At 45.8% G+C, this 15827-nt stretch overlaps 1 protein-coding gene and 1 long non-coding RNA gene across 3 annotated transcripts; one reads left to right on the forward strand and one right to left on the reverse strand.

Moving 5' to 3' along the window:
- The first annotated feature begins 1802 nt into the window (after window positions 1–1802).
- On the forward strand, window positions 1803–8087 carry LOC132459364 (NXPE family member 3-like). Of its 2 annotated transcripts, XM_060053846.1 has the most exons (6): window positions 1803–2156; window positions 2589–2739; window positions 4976–5766; window positions 5848–5918; window positions 6048–6269; window positions 7005–8087. In XM_060053846.1, exons 2-6 carry the CDS (start codon window positions 2590–2592, stop codon window positions 7556–7558), a joined length of 1788 nt encoding a protein of 595 aa, XP_059909829.1. In that variant the 5' UTR covers window positions 1803–2156; window position 2589; the 3' UTR covers window positions 7559–8087. The 2 variants fall into 2 exon arrangements, with proteins under 2 accessions (XP_059909829.1, XP_059909828.1); XM_060053845.1 differs by having other exon boundaries at window positions 4976–5918.
- A 1042-nt stretch (window positions 8088–9129) lies between these two features.
- Window positions 9130–14361, reverse strand: LOC132459032 (uncharacterized). The gene is made up of 3 exons (XR_009526087.1): window positions 14024–14361; window positions 9692–9772; window positions 9130–9525 (listed from the first exon to the last, which is right to left on the reverse strand). It is a non-coding gene; the product is annotated as an uncharacterized LOC132459032 (long non-coding RNA).
- Window positions 14362–15827: the final 1466 nt, after the last annotated feature.

The raw sequence follows: 15827 nt of genomic DNA on the forward strand, positions 1-15827 counted from the left end.
CAAGGTAGCCGCCATACGGGCCTGGCCGCAACCCAGGACTAAGAAGCAGGTAAAGGCGTTCTTGGGGCTGGTGGGCTACTATCAGCGCTTCATTCCCGGGTACGCCACGCTGGCCAGCCCCATGAACGACCTAACCCGTAAGGCCTTGCCAGACCGGGTCACCTGGTCAGAGGCGGCGGACCGGGCGTTCAAGACGCTCCGGGAGGCCCTGTGCTCAGAACCGGTACTAATCACACCTGACTTTAACCTCCCTGTGATTGTTCACACAGACGCCTCGGAGGTGGGTCTTGGGGGGGTCCTGTCCCAGGTCCGGGCCGGAGAGGAGCACCCGATAACCTACGTCAGCCGGAAGCTCCTCCCCAATGAGCGCAACTACTCCACGGTGGAGAAGGAGGCCCTGGCCATTAAATGGTGCCTGGAGAAGTTGCGCTACTACCTCCTGGGGAGGGAGTTCACCTTGGTCACCGACCACGCCCCCCTGAAGTGGATGGCGGGGGCCAAGAATACAAACGCCCGGGTGACACGGTGGTTCCTGGCTCTCCAGGATTTCCGGTTCCGGGTGGACCACCGACCGGGCCGGGAGAATGCCAACGCCGACGCCCTGTCACGTCGGGATGCCTGTCTGGGTGGGTTCCCCAGAGACCAGGGGCTTGAGCAAACGGGGGGGGAGTGTGGCATCCCGCCCCTGAAGCCTCGGCCTTCACGGTCCCGGGGGACCGTGAAGGACGGGGTGTACCACCCCCACCCACCAGCCGGCGACGGAGAGCACCGGGTCCTTCCCCCCAATCAGCGGGATGGGGGACACCTGGCGGCTGGGAGGAGGAAGGCCCGGAGCCCCTATAAGAGAGGCAGAGACACGCATGGACGGGAGAGGCAGAGACACGCACGGACTGCAGAGACTCGAGGCTCACGGAGACCCGAGCGCACCCTTGTCCTGTTTAACCCCTGAAATAAACGCCGAAGTCGGCTTAAACCAACCGTTGCCACGCGTTTCACTGAATCCCGGCGCATTCTTCATTCCCGGATACCACAGCGTGCTCAACGGAGTCACGTCGACCAACTGAAAACATTGAAGAGCGGGATAAAAACAACAAAAAGTAAACAAGTATAACACTTAAAAATTATAGCAAGTTCTGTTTTAATGATTATGAAGAACAAAGTTGTTTTTTTAATTGTTCAATCGAAGTAAAAATATAAAAAATTTACAGAGTTGCGAGGTCTGAAGAAGTGGAAGTCGCTGTCCTCCAACTGACTTCCATTATAATTGTTAAGGTTTTAGAAGTTGATTATTTCAGAAACTATACATAAACTGATAATCCAGTGTCTGGGTACAGTTTTGCAACTAAACATTGTGTTAACAATTAATGTATAGAAGCTAAGAGAGGGTTTAGAAGAAATGGCCTTCAATCAGAACACACAATCTGATGGTGTCACGCTAATCGTGATATATTTAATTTTTCACTTTAAAATCACCCATCTTTAAAACCTTTTAAGAGTAAAATACTGGCAAGTAAGCCACTGTATCTTTGCAAATCAAAAGTGAGGTACATTTATTTGTATTTATTAGTACTACAAAAAGTGGAAATCCAACTTGGAAACCTGTAAAACAAATACCTATTTAGAACCGAGTCAAAAAGACATAATCATACAATTCTGGTTTGTTACAATAAGCCATGAACTGGGATTGAAAGAAACTAACATTTAAATGTAAAAGAATTGTTGTATTCCAGTTTATCCATTTGTATTATATTGGTAGTCATAAATTGTGAATTTGAATGAATAAAGCCATAAATACATTTTCAATCCTTATCCGTGTGTGTGTGTGTGTGTGTGTGTGTGTGTGTGTGTGTGTGTGTGTGTGTGTGTGTGTGTGTGTGTGTGTGTGTGTGTGTGTGTGTGTGTGTGTGTGTGTGTGTGTGTGTGTGTGTGTGTGTGTCTGGGATTGAATGGCTGGTGGACATGACGTTACATGTATGTAAATATTTTTGTGGGCAGTGATCGTCTCAACTTACGCAAAGTCCCACTTGAAGTCCTTAGCATTTTTCAAGAGTGGTTAACAGTGTGCCTGCTTTTTTCTGCGTATTTTTTTGCAATTCACCTTTCCATATCGTGGCTTCATTCCTCTCCCTGGGTGATTCTAACACAGCTTCTACGAGGTAAAACAACACAAAGACACACACACAAACACACACACCAGTATGGGTTGGTGGAAAATGCCCTGAAAAATAATGCAGAGTAGTTATGTATCTCGTTTTGCTATTGATTAAATCACTAAGTGGGTTGCAACAGCATACTGGCAACGCTGTACATAAAGCCTGAGTTTAAGCCTTATGTGCATGAGTACAGTGAGAGAAGTAGTGCAAAAGTTAAACGTACCTAGAAGCATCCACGAGGGCTGTCAGGAAGGGTCAGTGATGTCGTCTCTGCTATTTCCGAGTTGCCTAATACCAGACTCTACAGTATATAATATGAACTGGTCTGGCAATTATGTTGTCACACACGCGCACACACACACACACAAACACGAAAGTTATGTTTTTAATACCTGTCTCCTCTCCTCTCTCTCTCCACGCTACTACTATTGCCAGCATGGTGACAGTGGAGTATGACGCGGTAGCTTACCATGCGCTACCGAAGGGGCTCATCAATTCTCGACATCGATTCAAATATGTCCTCGTCTTCCTTTTCCTCGCCGTCTCTGTTTTCTTCTTCCTGCTGCGTGACATTGTCACTCTGGAGGTAAGTTTAAGTTTAAGTTTAAGTTTATTATTATAGCCATTTCAACAGTATATAAAATACAGTTGATAGGAATTTGTTTTGGTAAGTGTTGGTAAGTGTTGCATCGGTCATTGTGTGCGTTTTGTGCGAGTTAAATTTTGTTTCATACAATATTGGTAAATTCCCTATTTAATCAGAGGGCAAAGGCAAGGCAAGGCAACTTTATTTATATAGCACTTTTCACACTTTTCAGTCAAAGTGCTTCACATATAAACATTGTCATACAATAAGTCTTAAATCCTCTGGGAGTTTATTCCAGCTATTTGTTGCATAGTAACTAAATCCTGCTTTCCCATGTTTCGTGTTTACTCTGGGGATAATTAACAGATTGGTCTCAGAGGATCTTAGTGGTCTAGAAGGCTTATGTAGTGGAAGCATATCATTTAAATATTTTGGGCCTAAACCATCTAGGGATTTATTGGTTAGCAACATGATTTTAAAATCAATTCTCTGACCTACAGGAAGCCAATGTAACGATTTTTTGGTCTTTGTTAGAACTCTAGCAGCAGCATTCTGAACAAGCTGAAGCTTCCCCAGAGTTTGTTTTGGGAGACCTGTAAGGAGACCATTGCAGTAATCAAGCTTACTAGTGATAAAGGCATGTACAAGTTTTTGTAAGTCTTCGGTGGACATGAGCCCTCTAAGTCTTGCTACATTTTTAAGGTGATAATATGCCGATTTTGTAACTGATTTGATGTGACTAAATCTGAATCCATGATAACCCCTAGATTTCTGGCTTTGATTGAGGTTTGGTGAAGGTGAGAGTGAAGGTGTTGGGTTACTTTAAGCCTTTCCGTTTTAGAACGAAATACAATTATCTCTGTTTTGTCCTCATTTAGTTGAAGGAAATTTCGGCACATCCATTCTTTCACTTGCTCAATGCACTGGCACAGCAGATCTATGGGCCGATAGTCATTTGGTGATAGCGATACATAGATTTGCGTGTCATCATCATAGCGATGATGGTCAATATTGTTATTTTGCATGATTTGCCCTAGTGGGAGCATGTTGATGTTGAATAAAGAGGGTCCTAAGATCGAACCTTGTGGGACTCCACATGTCACGTTGGTTGATTCTGATGCAAAATCGCCAATGGAAACAAAGTAGTTCCTATTTTGTAGGTAGGACCTGAACCAATTTAAGACTGTGCCTGAAAGCCCCACCCAGTTTTCTAACCTGTCCAGAAGTAATGTATGGTCTACTCTACAGTGTCGAATGCAAAGGTGTCGAATGCAAAGGTGTCGAATGCAAAGGTTGAATGCAAAGGTTCAATTGTAGTATTGGTTATCCTTATTTATATTGTTTATTTAAACTTGCTGCTAGGCCTTGCCAAAAGAAACTTGAAGTATACTTTTTAATAATGGTACGTCTATAAATGTATCCAGCTAGCACTATTGAAGGCATTATTGAAGGAACTCAACACGGTTTGCATATTGAGTTTTTGTGGAGCGCTCGCCTGGGTGTGTGTAGCGCTCACCCGGTTGTGTGTAGCACTCACCTGGGTGTGTGTGGCAGTCACCTGGGTGTGTGTGGCACTCACCTGGGAGTGTGTGTAGCACTCAGATGCACAGCCGCAGGTGTGCACCCTTTAGCTCACCAAACGCTGGCTCTCCCAAACGCTGGAGAGTTGAAGAATGACAGGGATGATCAGTGTATTTATTCTCTGATGCGTGTGTGAACTGTGCGAGCACAGGCACCAACCAAAATGTTATCACCCTGACCCTCACACACGGCCGATGCACCAATTGGTTGTGTGTCCGCTTGGGCTGCTTGATTATTAAAAAAATCATATTCACGATTATTCGTGAATATGATTATGAATATGAATATGAACGATTAATTTTAGAGTTTGAAAAGTTGATGCATTTGTTCAGCATTTCGCTCCCAAAAAACCCTTTGTAACTGGAAAAAAAAAAATTCCACAAAAATGTTTCTAATTGTTCCATTTTTCCAATCTCTATAAAACATTGAATTGATAAAAAAAAAACAGATTAAACTCGATTTTAGTAGTTTGGAGATCGGTTGACAAAAACGACCGAAATCTCGATCAATTTAACGGACAGCCCTCGTGTCTGCACCTTTGAAGTTTGATGCACTCATGACGGCGGAGACAATGAATTCAGTTTCAGTTTTCAGGACGACTACTCAAAGCCGCGGCCCGCTTCCCCTTAAACCGGACCCCTATTCTCCTCCTCAGGGTCTGAGCTGCCACACGGCGTGGTTATTCTTCCCGCCCCGTAACTCCAGCTGCACGGCTTACACCCAGAAGACGCCCCAGCCCTCCCAGCACCCCGTCCCCACCTTCTGCAGCCACCGGGGCCCGGGGCCCACCCCCGACGAGGCCCTGGAGGACCGCCGCCTCCTGGACGCCATCGCCTGGCCCCAGCCCCCGGCCGGCCCGGTCCCCGTGCCCCTCAACCAGACCAGCGACCCCGCCCACAGCCTGTTCGCCATCCTGCCCTCGCGGGGCCGGAGGGCGTGGCGCGTGGGTGACCAGCTGGAGGCCCTGGTCCAGATGAAGGACTTCCAGGGCCGTTCCAAGCGCCATGGCGGGGACTTCCTGGTGGCCCGGCTGCACTCCCCGGCTCTGGGGGCCGGGGTGGCGGGCAGGGTGGTGGACCACCTCGACGGCTCCTACTCGGCGCTGTTCCCCCTGCCGTGGGCGGGCCCGGCCACGGTCACGGTCACCATGGTGCACTCCAGCGAGGCGGTGGCCGTGCTGCGGCGGCTGCGGGAGAGGTGGCCCAACCGGATCTTCTTCCACAGCCTGTACCGCGTGGGCAACCTGTCCGAGACCACCGCGTGCCTGCCGTGCCTGCCGCCCGATTACCCGCAGCGGCCGCTGTGCAACCACACGGACCCCCACACCGGGGAGCCCTGGTACTGCTACAAGCCCGAGCGGCTGGGCTGTGACGCCAGGGTGAACCACGCCATGGGGGGCTACCAGAAGCCCCTCTACTCCAAGCAGGAGGCGCTGCTCTTTCGGAGGTCTGGCGCCGTACGATTGCTCTTCTCGTTTGTGACGTATAACTCTGGTGCTTTTATCCTTGTTTCTTTGATCACTCGCAGCGGTGTGAACCTCAAAGTGGTCCTCCATGCGTCGGGACCTGACTCGATCGACGTGCTTCCTCAGAAGATAGGTAAACAGTCGCACACAGTAGTACACAGTCGTTGCTACAGGTTATGGAGGAGGTTGCTTATGGGTGTTGGTGGTGCCCACTTGTATGTGTTTCGTCTTGTGACATTTGTGTCGTACTCATTCTTCGTAGATGGACAAAGGTTAGAGAACAGCAGCACCAGGGCAGAGTTGGTCGAGTACACCCCTGCTGGGTATTACTACCAAAGCTACTGGAAGCCCGTCGGGGGAACTCCTGCTCGCCGGTTTGAGACTCCCTCGTCCATCACACTGTGCCTGACCGGCAAGGTGATCAACATGTACGGCGACTCCACCATGAGGCAGTGGTTCGAGTACCTCAGCGCCTTCATACCAGGTGAGCACTGACAACCCTGGGCGGCATGTGGCTCAGGAGGTAGAGCACGTTGGCTGGTAACCAGAAGGTCGCTTGTTCGATCCCCGGCGCCACCTGGTGTCCCTGAGCACGACACCTTACCTTAACGGCTCCTGACGAGCTGGCTGTCGCCTTGCGTGGTTAACATCGTCGTCGGTGTGGGAATGTGTGCATGAATGGGTGAATGTTAAGCAATATAGTTAATCGATTTCAGTGGTCGCTGGTTAGAAAAGCGCTTAATGAATGCAGTCATTTTACCATTTTACCATTTTACCCCTCTGTCCGTGCGCACGACGCACTGGCCTGATTATCGATGATAGAAAAAATCATAATCATGATTATTTTGGTCAATATTGAGATCTCAATTATTCAAACGATTATTTTCCGAGTTTGAAAACATGATGCATTTATTCTGCATTTCTCTAAAAAAAAACACTTTGCAACTGAGAATTCACAAAATGTTCAAATAGAAAATCGAAAATAATGTAGAAAAATGTATCCAGCTGTTCTATTTCTATTAATCATTTAATAATTAAAACAAATATACTTAAAAAGGTAATAAGAAAAAAAATATCGGTTCAACTCGATTTATATCAGTTTGGAGTTTGGAAATCGCGATCAAAGTTGGATTAATTGCACAGCCCTACCCTGACCCTTACATTAGTCCCGTCATCATATTCCAACAACCTCCTCCTTTCGGTCTCTCCTACGAACCAGAGTTCAACCTGCACCGTTCCAAGATGGTGGGGCCCTTGATGGCGGTGGACAGCAAACACAACATCCTGATGAAGTACCGCTGCCACGGGCCGCCCATCCGGATCAGACCGGTCGTCGTCAGTGAGCTCCGCTACGTGGCCAACGAGCTGGACGGCTTGGCCGGCGGGCCCGACACCGTGGTGCTCTTCAGCGTCTGGGCCCACTTCACCTCCTTCCCCGTGGAGGTCTACATCCGCCGCATGCGCCACATCCGCCGGGCGACAGTGCGGCTGCTGGCCCGGGGCCCCGGCACCCTGGTGGTGATCCGCTCGGCCAACTTTGTGGCCATGGACCAGACGACGAGCACGCACAGCAGCGACTGGTTCTCGCTGCAGATGGACGGGGTGCTCCGGGCCATGTTCCAGGGCCTGGCTGTGGTGTTGGTGGACGCCTGGGAGATGACCCTCGCCCATCACAGCGCCCACAACATCCACCCGCCGCCGCCCGTCATCAAGAACATGGTGGACCTCGTCCTGGCTCACGTGTGCCCCGACGAGACGGACAAGAAGAGCTAGTGGTAAAGAAAGACCCCAATTGCAATTGTAATTTGCGAAATATATATGTATATATATATATATATATATATATATAGTATTTTGATATGTAATATGGTTATATTAATTTAATTTACTGAACGCATTTACTTACCTACTCTTGGAAATTCTATCATGTGAGATACAATCTAATACGATTCTTATTCATTTATTAAACTGAAGCCTGTTACGAAAGTCGGCACGAGCCTCAGAAAGACGTTTAGTGTGGTGGTCTCTGTCCACACCCACACGTCCATCTCAGCCTTCCTGGAACAGAATCCCAGCAAAAGACGAAGTACTCAAGTAGTTCATGCTTCAGCTTGAAGGTCTATCTTGAGCATTCGTCATGTCACGCGGTTGATTAATAATCCATTCCATTTAAGGTCACTATTTATAGATTGTAACTTTTGCACTGTGTGGAAAGTAGTCAATTATGGAACGTAAAACAAGGACATGTTTTTCTCTGTGTACCTGTCAGATTACCTTGACATTTAATAAAAGATTAATCTTTCACTCTCTTATCTTAAACTTCCTCTCTTGCTTACTTTAACTTCATGAGCTTAATTGAAACGAGGGTTTCACGGTTAAAGCCATCGTTTGAAAATTAACATCAATTCAATTAGGCAAAGAAAATGTGTGATTGTGTAGAGTTCCCCGAAAACGACTAAATACTGCGCCCCCAAACCCCTCTTCCACACTTAAGTTCTGGCACTTAATGTACAAACCTTTTGTATGTTGTACATCCGTGCACTTAAAAATATTATTTGGCATCGTGTAGCATCTTATTCTAGCTATCTTTGGTTATATACTGGAATGGGTTAATCTAGAGATTGTTGGCGCTTGGCACTTGTTTCTATGAACATCCTGACTGTACCGAAAGCAATATATTGTTTCTCTTTCTTGGGGCGGCATGTGGCTCAAGAGGTAGAGCCACATGCCGGTTGGCTGGTAACTGGATGGACACATGGAGTGTCGAAGTATCCCTGAGCAAGGCACCTAGCCCTTACTGTTCCTGATGATTTGGCTGTCGCCTTACATGGCTGACACCGCAGTCTGCGTGTGAATCTGTGAATGCTAGGCAATATTGTAAAGCGCTTTGAGTGGCCACTGGTTAGGAACGCGCTATTTAAATGCAGTCCATTTACCGTTTCTCCAAACCCTTTTTTGGATAAAAGCATTTGCTATATGTCCTAAACGTAAATATACTTTACGACTGTACCGTTTCACAGCTTCATTCTGCTGAGTGCAAACCATGAGACCATCCTGGTCTTGTGAGTCCATGTTCAAATCACATGAAAGAGTGCTTTTGCATATGCCGTTATGAAATAACTCAGCTACTTCAAGGCTTCCAAGTTGCTGCACTTGGTACACATGAAGATGTCCGTCAATCTCTTGGAGAGCTGTCAATGGCTGAGCCCTTGTTTAGCATGAATGCAAAACAAACTCACCTTGCGCGCTGTATGAGTTGTTTTTTTTTGCATTCAATGTTTTGCATTTTTGCATTCAATGCAAAACACGGGCTCTGCCATGACCAGCTCTCCGAGAGATGGTTGCACAAGCGAGTTGCGTCATCGTGGCTTAACATTTTTTTTTCATGTGGATTAGGGATGAAATGGTTTCCGGCTTCATATTAACCCGCGGTTAGCTGTTAAAACTGGTATACAAAGCTGGTTAAAAACTAAAACTCAAGTATGATTGACATTGAAAATCAGTTTTAAGGACTATGAACAACAAATAGTGATGATTTTGAAAAATATTGACCCGAGTCATTGAGCCATGGGCTCTGGGGACCCCCAACCCTAGGGGCCCGTGGCCTGGGTCCGCGGCCTGTTTCTCCGTCTGCTCCATTTCCAAGATCATGTTCATCTCCAGGGCCGCTGGGGCGTGTAATGGGACGACAGGCCCTGCCCCAGAACCGCCATCCGTATGAGGTCGTCCTGGGGTTGTTTCTACGGAAACAGGACAAAGAACAAAAGAAAATAAAGGTAGGAAAACTTAAAAGACAAAATGACCCTAAAACCAAACCGTGACACCTATTTATATATATATATATATATATATATATATATGTGTGTGTCTCTGTGCATAAACAATTTTTTTGTCACACATTTTTACCACAACCTCCTCTGGGGACAACCAAGGGTTCAGCTGCCCTGTTCTAGGGCTGGCCGTTCCATTATGCGTCTGCACATTCATCTGTAAAATAACAAGATTGCTTTGTGTTTCCACCTTGTTATTCAGTCTGTTGTGCGTACGGAACGTCTGTTATAATATGACATCTATTATTCAAAGAGGAATGAACACTGATCAGACCTAGACAGTATTTGAAGAAATTCCAATTTCAATGGAAATGTTTGTATGCTTGTATGTTGGTGATCATCACTATGGAAACATCACTCCCTCCCTCCCTCCCTCCCTCTCTCTCTTTCTCCCGCTCTATGTCTCTTATTTAGAGAGCGACATTTCAAAATTTTAAATAGAATGCATACAAAGGCCTTTGAATAGTGATGCTATGAACAAGGTTTACATCATTTTTTATAGATATTTTGAATCAACATTACGATTAATATTTCAACAACTCTATCAACCTGTCTGAAGAATAGCTTATTTTTAGGACACTTTGAACAGCACAATATTTTGATTATTGTTAGAGCATGATCATGTTAAGAAAAAGGCAGAAAGGCTACCAATAATACAATCCATGGGACATTGGCTTACATGATTCTTAAAGGGAAACCTTTACCTCGTGCCAGGAACCACAAAGGAAACATAAGTGAGGGGGCGTGTGAATGGTTGAGGGTTTAGGATTGGCCAGGACTGAGCAACGATGTTAAAGGGGTGGTTCGGAATTTTGGACATAGGCCCTGATTCCCAAGTTAGCCTTGGTGTTCTTTATCATTGGATACAGTTTTCAACACATTTCATTCAGTCCTTTTAGTTGCAGAGTTCGCTCGTGCTAGGCTAGCGCATGGCAACGGGCAATGCGAGCCTGCTAATAAAACATCTTACCCACTCCACAGTACAGCCGAGGTAAATCAATTATAACGCCAGATGTAAATGTTTGTGTTGATAGAATAATGTTAGAAATAAAACTAACCTCGCATCGCATGAATCATCACATTTTGAGGGACTACTTTCTCAGCAGCAGCGGAATTTAATCTAGGCATCAGTCTGCCGCTGCCGTAGCCTACTACCAGGAATATAACACTGCTGCTGAGACACAGCAAGTCCCTCAAAATGCAATGCAATGCAAGGTTGCTTTTATTTCTAACATCATTGTATCAGAACAGACATTTACATCAACCGTCTGGCGTTATGGTTGATTTGCCTCGGGTGTACTGTGGAGTGGGAAAGACTGTTTTATTAGCAGGCTAGTATTGCCCGTTGCCATGCGCTAGCCTAGCACGAGCAAACTCTGCAACTAGAAGGACTGAATGAAATGTGTTGAAAACTGTCTCCAATGATAAAGAACACCAAGGCTAACTTGGGAATCAGGCCCTATGTCCAAAATTCCGAACCACCCCTTTAAGGTGCAAGGAGGTCGAAGGAGTTCACAATACAAAGAACTCAGATTTGCAAGGCCTCACTTTCAGACTTTGTGGATCCAGTCGCAAAGCAAATGCAATCTCAATCAAGGTATTCATCGAAGGGCAAAGGAATTTATCAATACATTATTTTAAAGGGTTAGGGTTAACCCTTATCCTATTAAATAATGTTTCTTTAGGGTTAACCCTAAACCTATTCATGCATAAATGAATACCATAAACACCATTACCTTAGTTAACACCAGTAAACATCAATACTATTATTAATGATTAGTAGAACATTAGTTAACCATTAATTAACAGTAATGTTAAGTTACAGTTAATGGTTAATGATTGTAATCGTATTAACCTTATGTCACCAAATTATTGTGTTTCTTCAGTTGATGCTTCTATTTCTTCCTTTCTTCCACACACCTCTTCAGCTAACTTTCTGATGTGAAAACTTTCTCCAACACAAAACCACCGTTGGGTTAAATTGGTCCAAGTGAATAAACAGGGAGCAAGGTTAACCGTTATCTGTGTCCGCCTCATGGTAGATAATTTATGTTTCCGTGAGTTCTTTAGCATCTCATGGCCATTTCCACCACTGAGTTATAGCCTACTCTATACAGTCCGTAGTTATAGCCACTGTTCACTTATAACTCAGATACCAAACAGAGATGTGACCATCCTGTTTGCAGCAATTATGACAGCCCAAAAGTCACAAAATTCACAAACCTGACGAGCCCTAATCCCCATTTTCAAATCGAACAACATTAATTATAACAATAATTACATATGATTGATGTAGGCCTAATTATAACTTTGGCAAACGCACGCCTGTGTGTATGCATGCAGGGAGAGCATTATCGTTGACGGAGAGGAGAACGTGCAGTAATTTCTAAACAAGGAAATTCCCTTTCACAGAGAGCAAAGTCATCGTTGTTTCCAGGCTTTCTTGCACTGAATACGAACATCTCCTGAATGCTCAAGACTAACTTCAGTTCGATTGGTTGAGCAGAGTAATCCATGCTGAAGGCCTAAGAGCACACATACTTCCCATGTGCTGTTTACTCTGGGAAAATATGTTAGAGTCGCCCTTGAAGAAGCTGTGGCAGAAGCCAAGCCAGCCCATAGAAGCTGTCACAAGTGTCATCATGCAGACCGGGAACCGGGGCCAACAGTGAAAATATACACACACACACACAATGTCCCAACTCCCTCCCAGTGAGGAAGGCTTTGTTGTGTTATGTACTTTTTCTTAGCATTTCCTCTGTTTGACGTGTCACGCAAGGCTAGACAAATGACTATAAAATATATTTCTTTCACGTGTCTGATTTCGACTCCGTCTCATAGTGGAATGAACCAAGGCAAGGATGTTTCCCGGGGTTTTACTGTATAAGAAGTGAGCTTTATCGCTGGGCTGGATGAAAAGAGAACACACATCAACACAATGAGATCTATCAGCTGCTGCTTCTGTTATTCTCACCACATGAATTCGCCTCCATTCTGCTATTTATTATGACTTATTTTATATTTAGTTGTATTTATTTATATTCTTCCGCAGCAGGAGTTCTGAACCCTATGTGACTCTAGGCCCACTTCTGTATTCGCAAGATATCAAGATAAAGCGTATACACAAGATTAATTGGAAAATAGAAGATTCCGGGCAGTGTTGAGGTACTGTTTGGTGAATGGAGACGGTGAAACAGCAGTCCAGTTATCTGTGCTCACGCTGTTTGAGACGTCATAATCAATGTGTGAAAGTGGGTTGGCCCACGGACAGCAGAATCTGAGTACGGAATTTCCCCGTTACGTTAAGATCAATGCCACAATGTCGCGCAAATCAGATTTAAGATTAATTATCTAAAGTCGGAAAGCAGACAAGCTAAAATCAGGCCGTTTCTCTCCCTTTCACTTCTGGTTTATTTCGACCAATCATGTTGCTGGAGGGGGGTATCGAAATGCACAATTGACTCCCAGCGAACACAAACTCAGCCAGCCAACTTATCCATCTAGGAGGACAAGCTAAAACATTCTGTCGGGACCAAATGTTCTTTAAAGAAGACAAATCAACTCTCTGCAGCTTATTATTATCCCCAAATGAAAGCTTCAACCACTCGGGCAAATGAGATTTGACATTTTAAAATGTCTCTTCAGTAAGATTTCTCATTGACTCTGCCCCGTAACATTTTGGGTGTCCGGCCAAAGGCCTACTGTGCTATGATTAGGTTTAGCTTTAGGATGCTTATGGTTGGGGTCGGTCATCACACAGAGGGGGCGGTGTTGAGGTGCTCATTAGCGTTAAATGCCAACAGCTGAGGCGGCAGGTGAGTCTCAGGTTGTAGGTTCTCTGAGTAGAGAGTCGGTGGAGGTGGTTCTCCGCAGCTGGGACTCCGAGTTTCTTGGATTAACACGAAGGACACACGTTTGGTCCAAGACATTTCTATGAGGGAACTTTTGGTTTTCAATACACAAGGAAATTTGAGAGACGGGATTCAAAGCGCGGGCTGGTCACCTGGAGACGAGGTGCCGGTGCGCCATGACACGTAGCTGTTCGCCTACGGTGGCTGTGGACCTTTGGTGAGTACCTCTCACCTGACCCCCCTACATAGGTAAGATCGCACTCAGCCGGGGAAAGATTAGGAACATGCCTCAAGTTTGGCGCACCATGAAGGGAGAGACATAGGTACCGGGCTGTCTACCAGGGTAATGGCGGTCGTGGTCGGTCTTGGCAAGTAACACTCTGTGCTGCCCCCCCGCACGCCCCCCCTACAGAAGTACTAACATACCATAATACCATAATAGGAAGGCTTGATCCAAGATGACATCAGACGTACTCTATCTGCAGTACCTCTGGGGCCCACCGGGTCACTCTTATTATGACTTATTATTATATTATATGAAGCGAAAAATGACTAACCTCATTGATGAGCTCAAACCGAGTCCCCGAGGCACATTAATAACATGAAATGCGCCGTCTAAACACCAATGGCATGACTCAGTGCGCCGAACAAAAAGAATGAGCCTCCTCTCCTGCACCACCGTGTTGAGTTTCACTCAGAGGGGAGGAAATAAAGCGTCCCCCTCCATTCAAACGCACTTAAACAAACACCCACACTTCCTCTCTCCGTATCTGCTTCTACCAGCCATCGGCTCTTGCCGTCTGGCGACGCGATGACCCCCGGAGATTACCGCTTCAGACGCACGCCACCGTGTCTGGTATCGGCAGAAGTGTGTCGCCGGAAAAGATTCATCCGTTGCGTGGCTACCAAACGAGATTGTTATTTTTTTTTCTTGGTGGTCATTGCCCTGGCAATGAACTGAGCCCTTTTGTTCCGTGTTCAAAGGGGTCTCTGTGTGTGTTTTTTCTTTCTCTACTCAGCACATGGGAGAATGGCATCGATCACCTTGATGACCCCGTGCTAATGAAGCATTGAGTGGATTTTCATGATTTTCATTACATGATGGTGTGCATCATTGAATTATAATTACTGCGGAAGTGTTGGGGGGAGAAAAGAAAAAAAACGTCCTGTAATTAAACAAAGGGCAACGACGCGCGCGCGCGGGTCCCTTATCTCGACGCGACGACGATGAAATCGCCGGTGGTTGGCTCTCGAGTCAATGTCAGACGGGAGCGTGCGGGTTATCTTAAAAAAAGGACATTGACAGGGTGTAAAATTAACAACCGGGGGGAAACGTTGTGCAGTTTGGCAGGAAAATAAATCCAGGGTTACGCTTTTTAAATCAACCGCTTCGGACGGAGATTTTCTTTGCAATCTGGTTGGTAAACAGACAAAATTCCAAAGTTTAATTTTGGAGGATAGAAATTCCGAAGTTGAATTGGGAAGGTTAGGAATTCCAAAGTTGAATATGGGAGGTTAGGAATTCCAAAGTTGAATTTGGAAGGTTAGGAATTCCAAAGTTGAATATGGGAGGTTAGTAATTCCAAAGTTGAATATGGGAGGTTAGGAATTCCGAAGTTGAATTTGGGAGGTTAGGAATGCCACAGGTTAGGAGCTCGGACCTATAGAGTGTACATTTACCACGGCGCATGATGCAGGAGTTAATTTCAACCTCAGACTACGCGTTATTGAAACATGTCGTTGCAAGCGCAGCGCGGATTTAGACCCCTTGTGACAGGGGATGGGCTGGAGGGAGAAAGATAGACACACACGACCCGGACGTATATTTGCATTTCGCTCCGTGCAATAATGAGGTGAGCAGACAGGATGGTGGTGGAAATGCTGGCGCAGCCTTTTGGTATGGTCCATGGCACGGCGAAATGAACCGTGTACACACACTCAAGCCAACCCCAACCCAAACCCGCCACACTCATCTACACACGCAATCCGCAAAAACACACGCACATACGCACGCACACTGACACAAAACACTGCACTCACAGCAACACGTATCGCTGCACTCTCTCGCTCGTGTCTTGGAGGCGAGGAGTGGAGAAGTCGCAGGGGCCCCCAAATCTCTCTCTGCAGCAGAGATTCATTTCATTGATTTCACAATAACACACAGAGACAGGCCTATTCCCAGAACCCCATGCAAACTGGGTTAAAAGCCACCTCCATGTATATATATATGAATAGAAAAAAAATATATATATTTATATATATGTTATATTTTTTCTTCAAGTGAACTATTTTACATTTATTTGGAACCGCTTGGGGATTCTTGCAAAGCATGCTTTTGCCTCCACTCCTTGTTGTTTTTTT

This window comes from Gadus macrocephalus, chromosome 6, assembly GCF_031168955.1.
Source record: "Gadus macrocephalus chromosome 6, ASM3116895v1".
In the NCBI taxonomy this organism is placed as follows: Eukaryota; Metazoa; Chordata; class Actinopteri; order Gadiformes; family Gadidae; genus Gadus; species Gadus macrocephalus.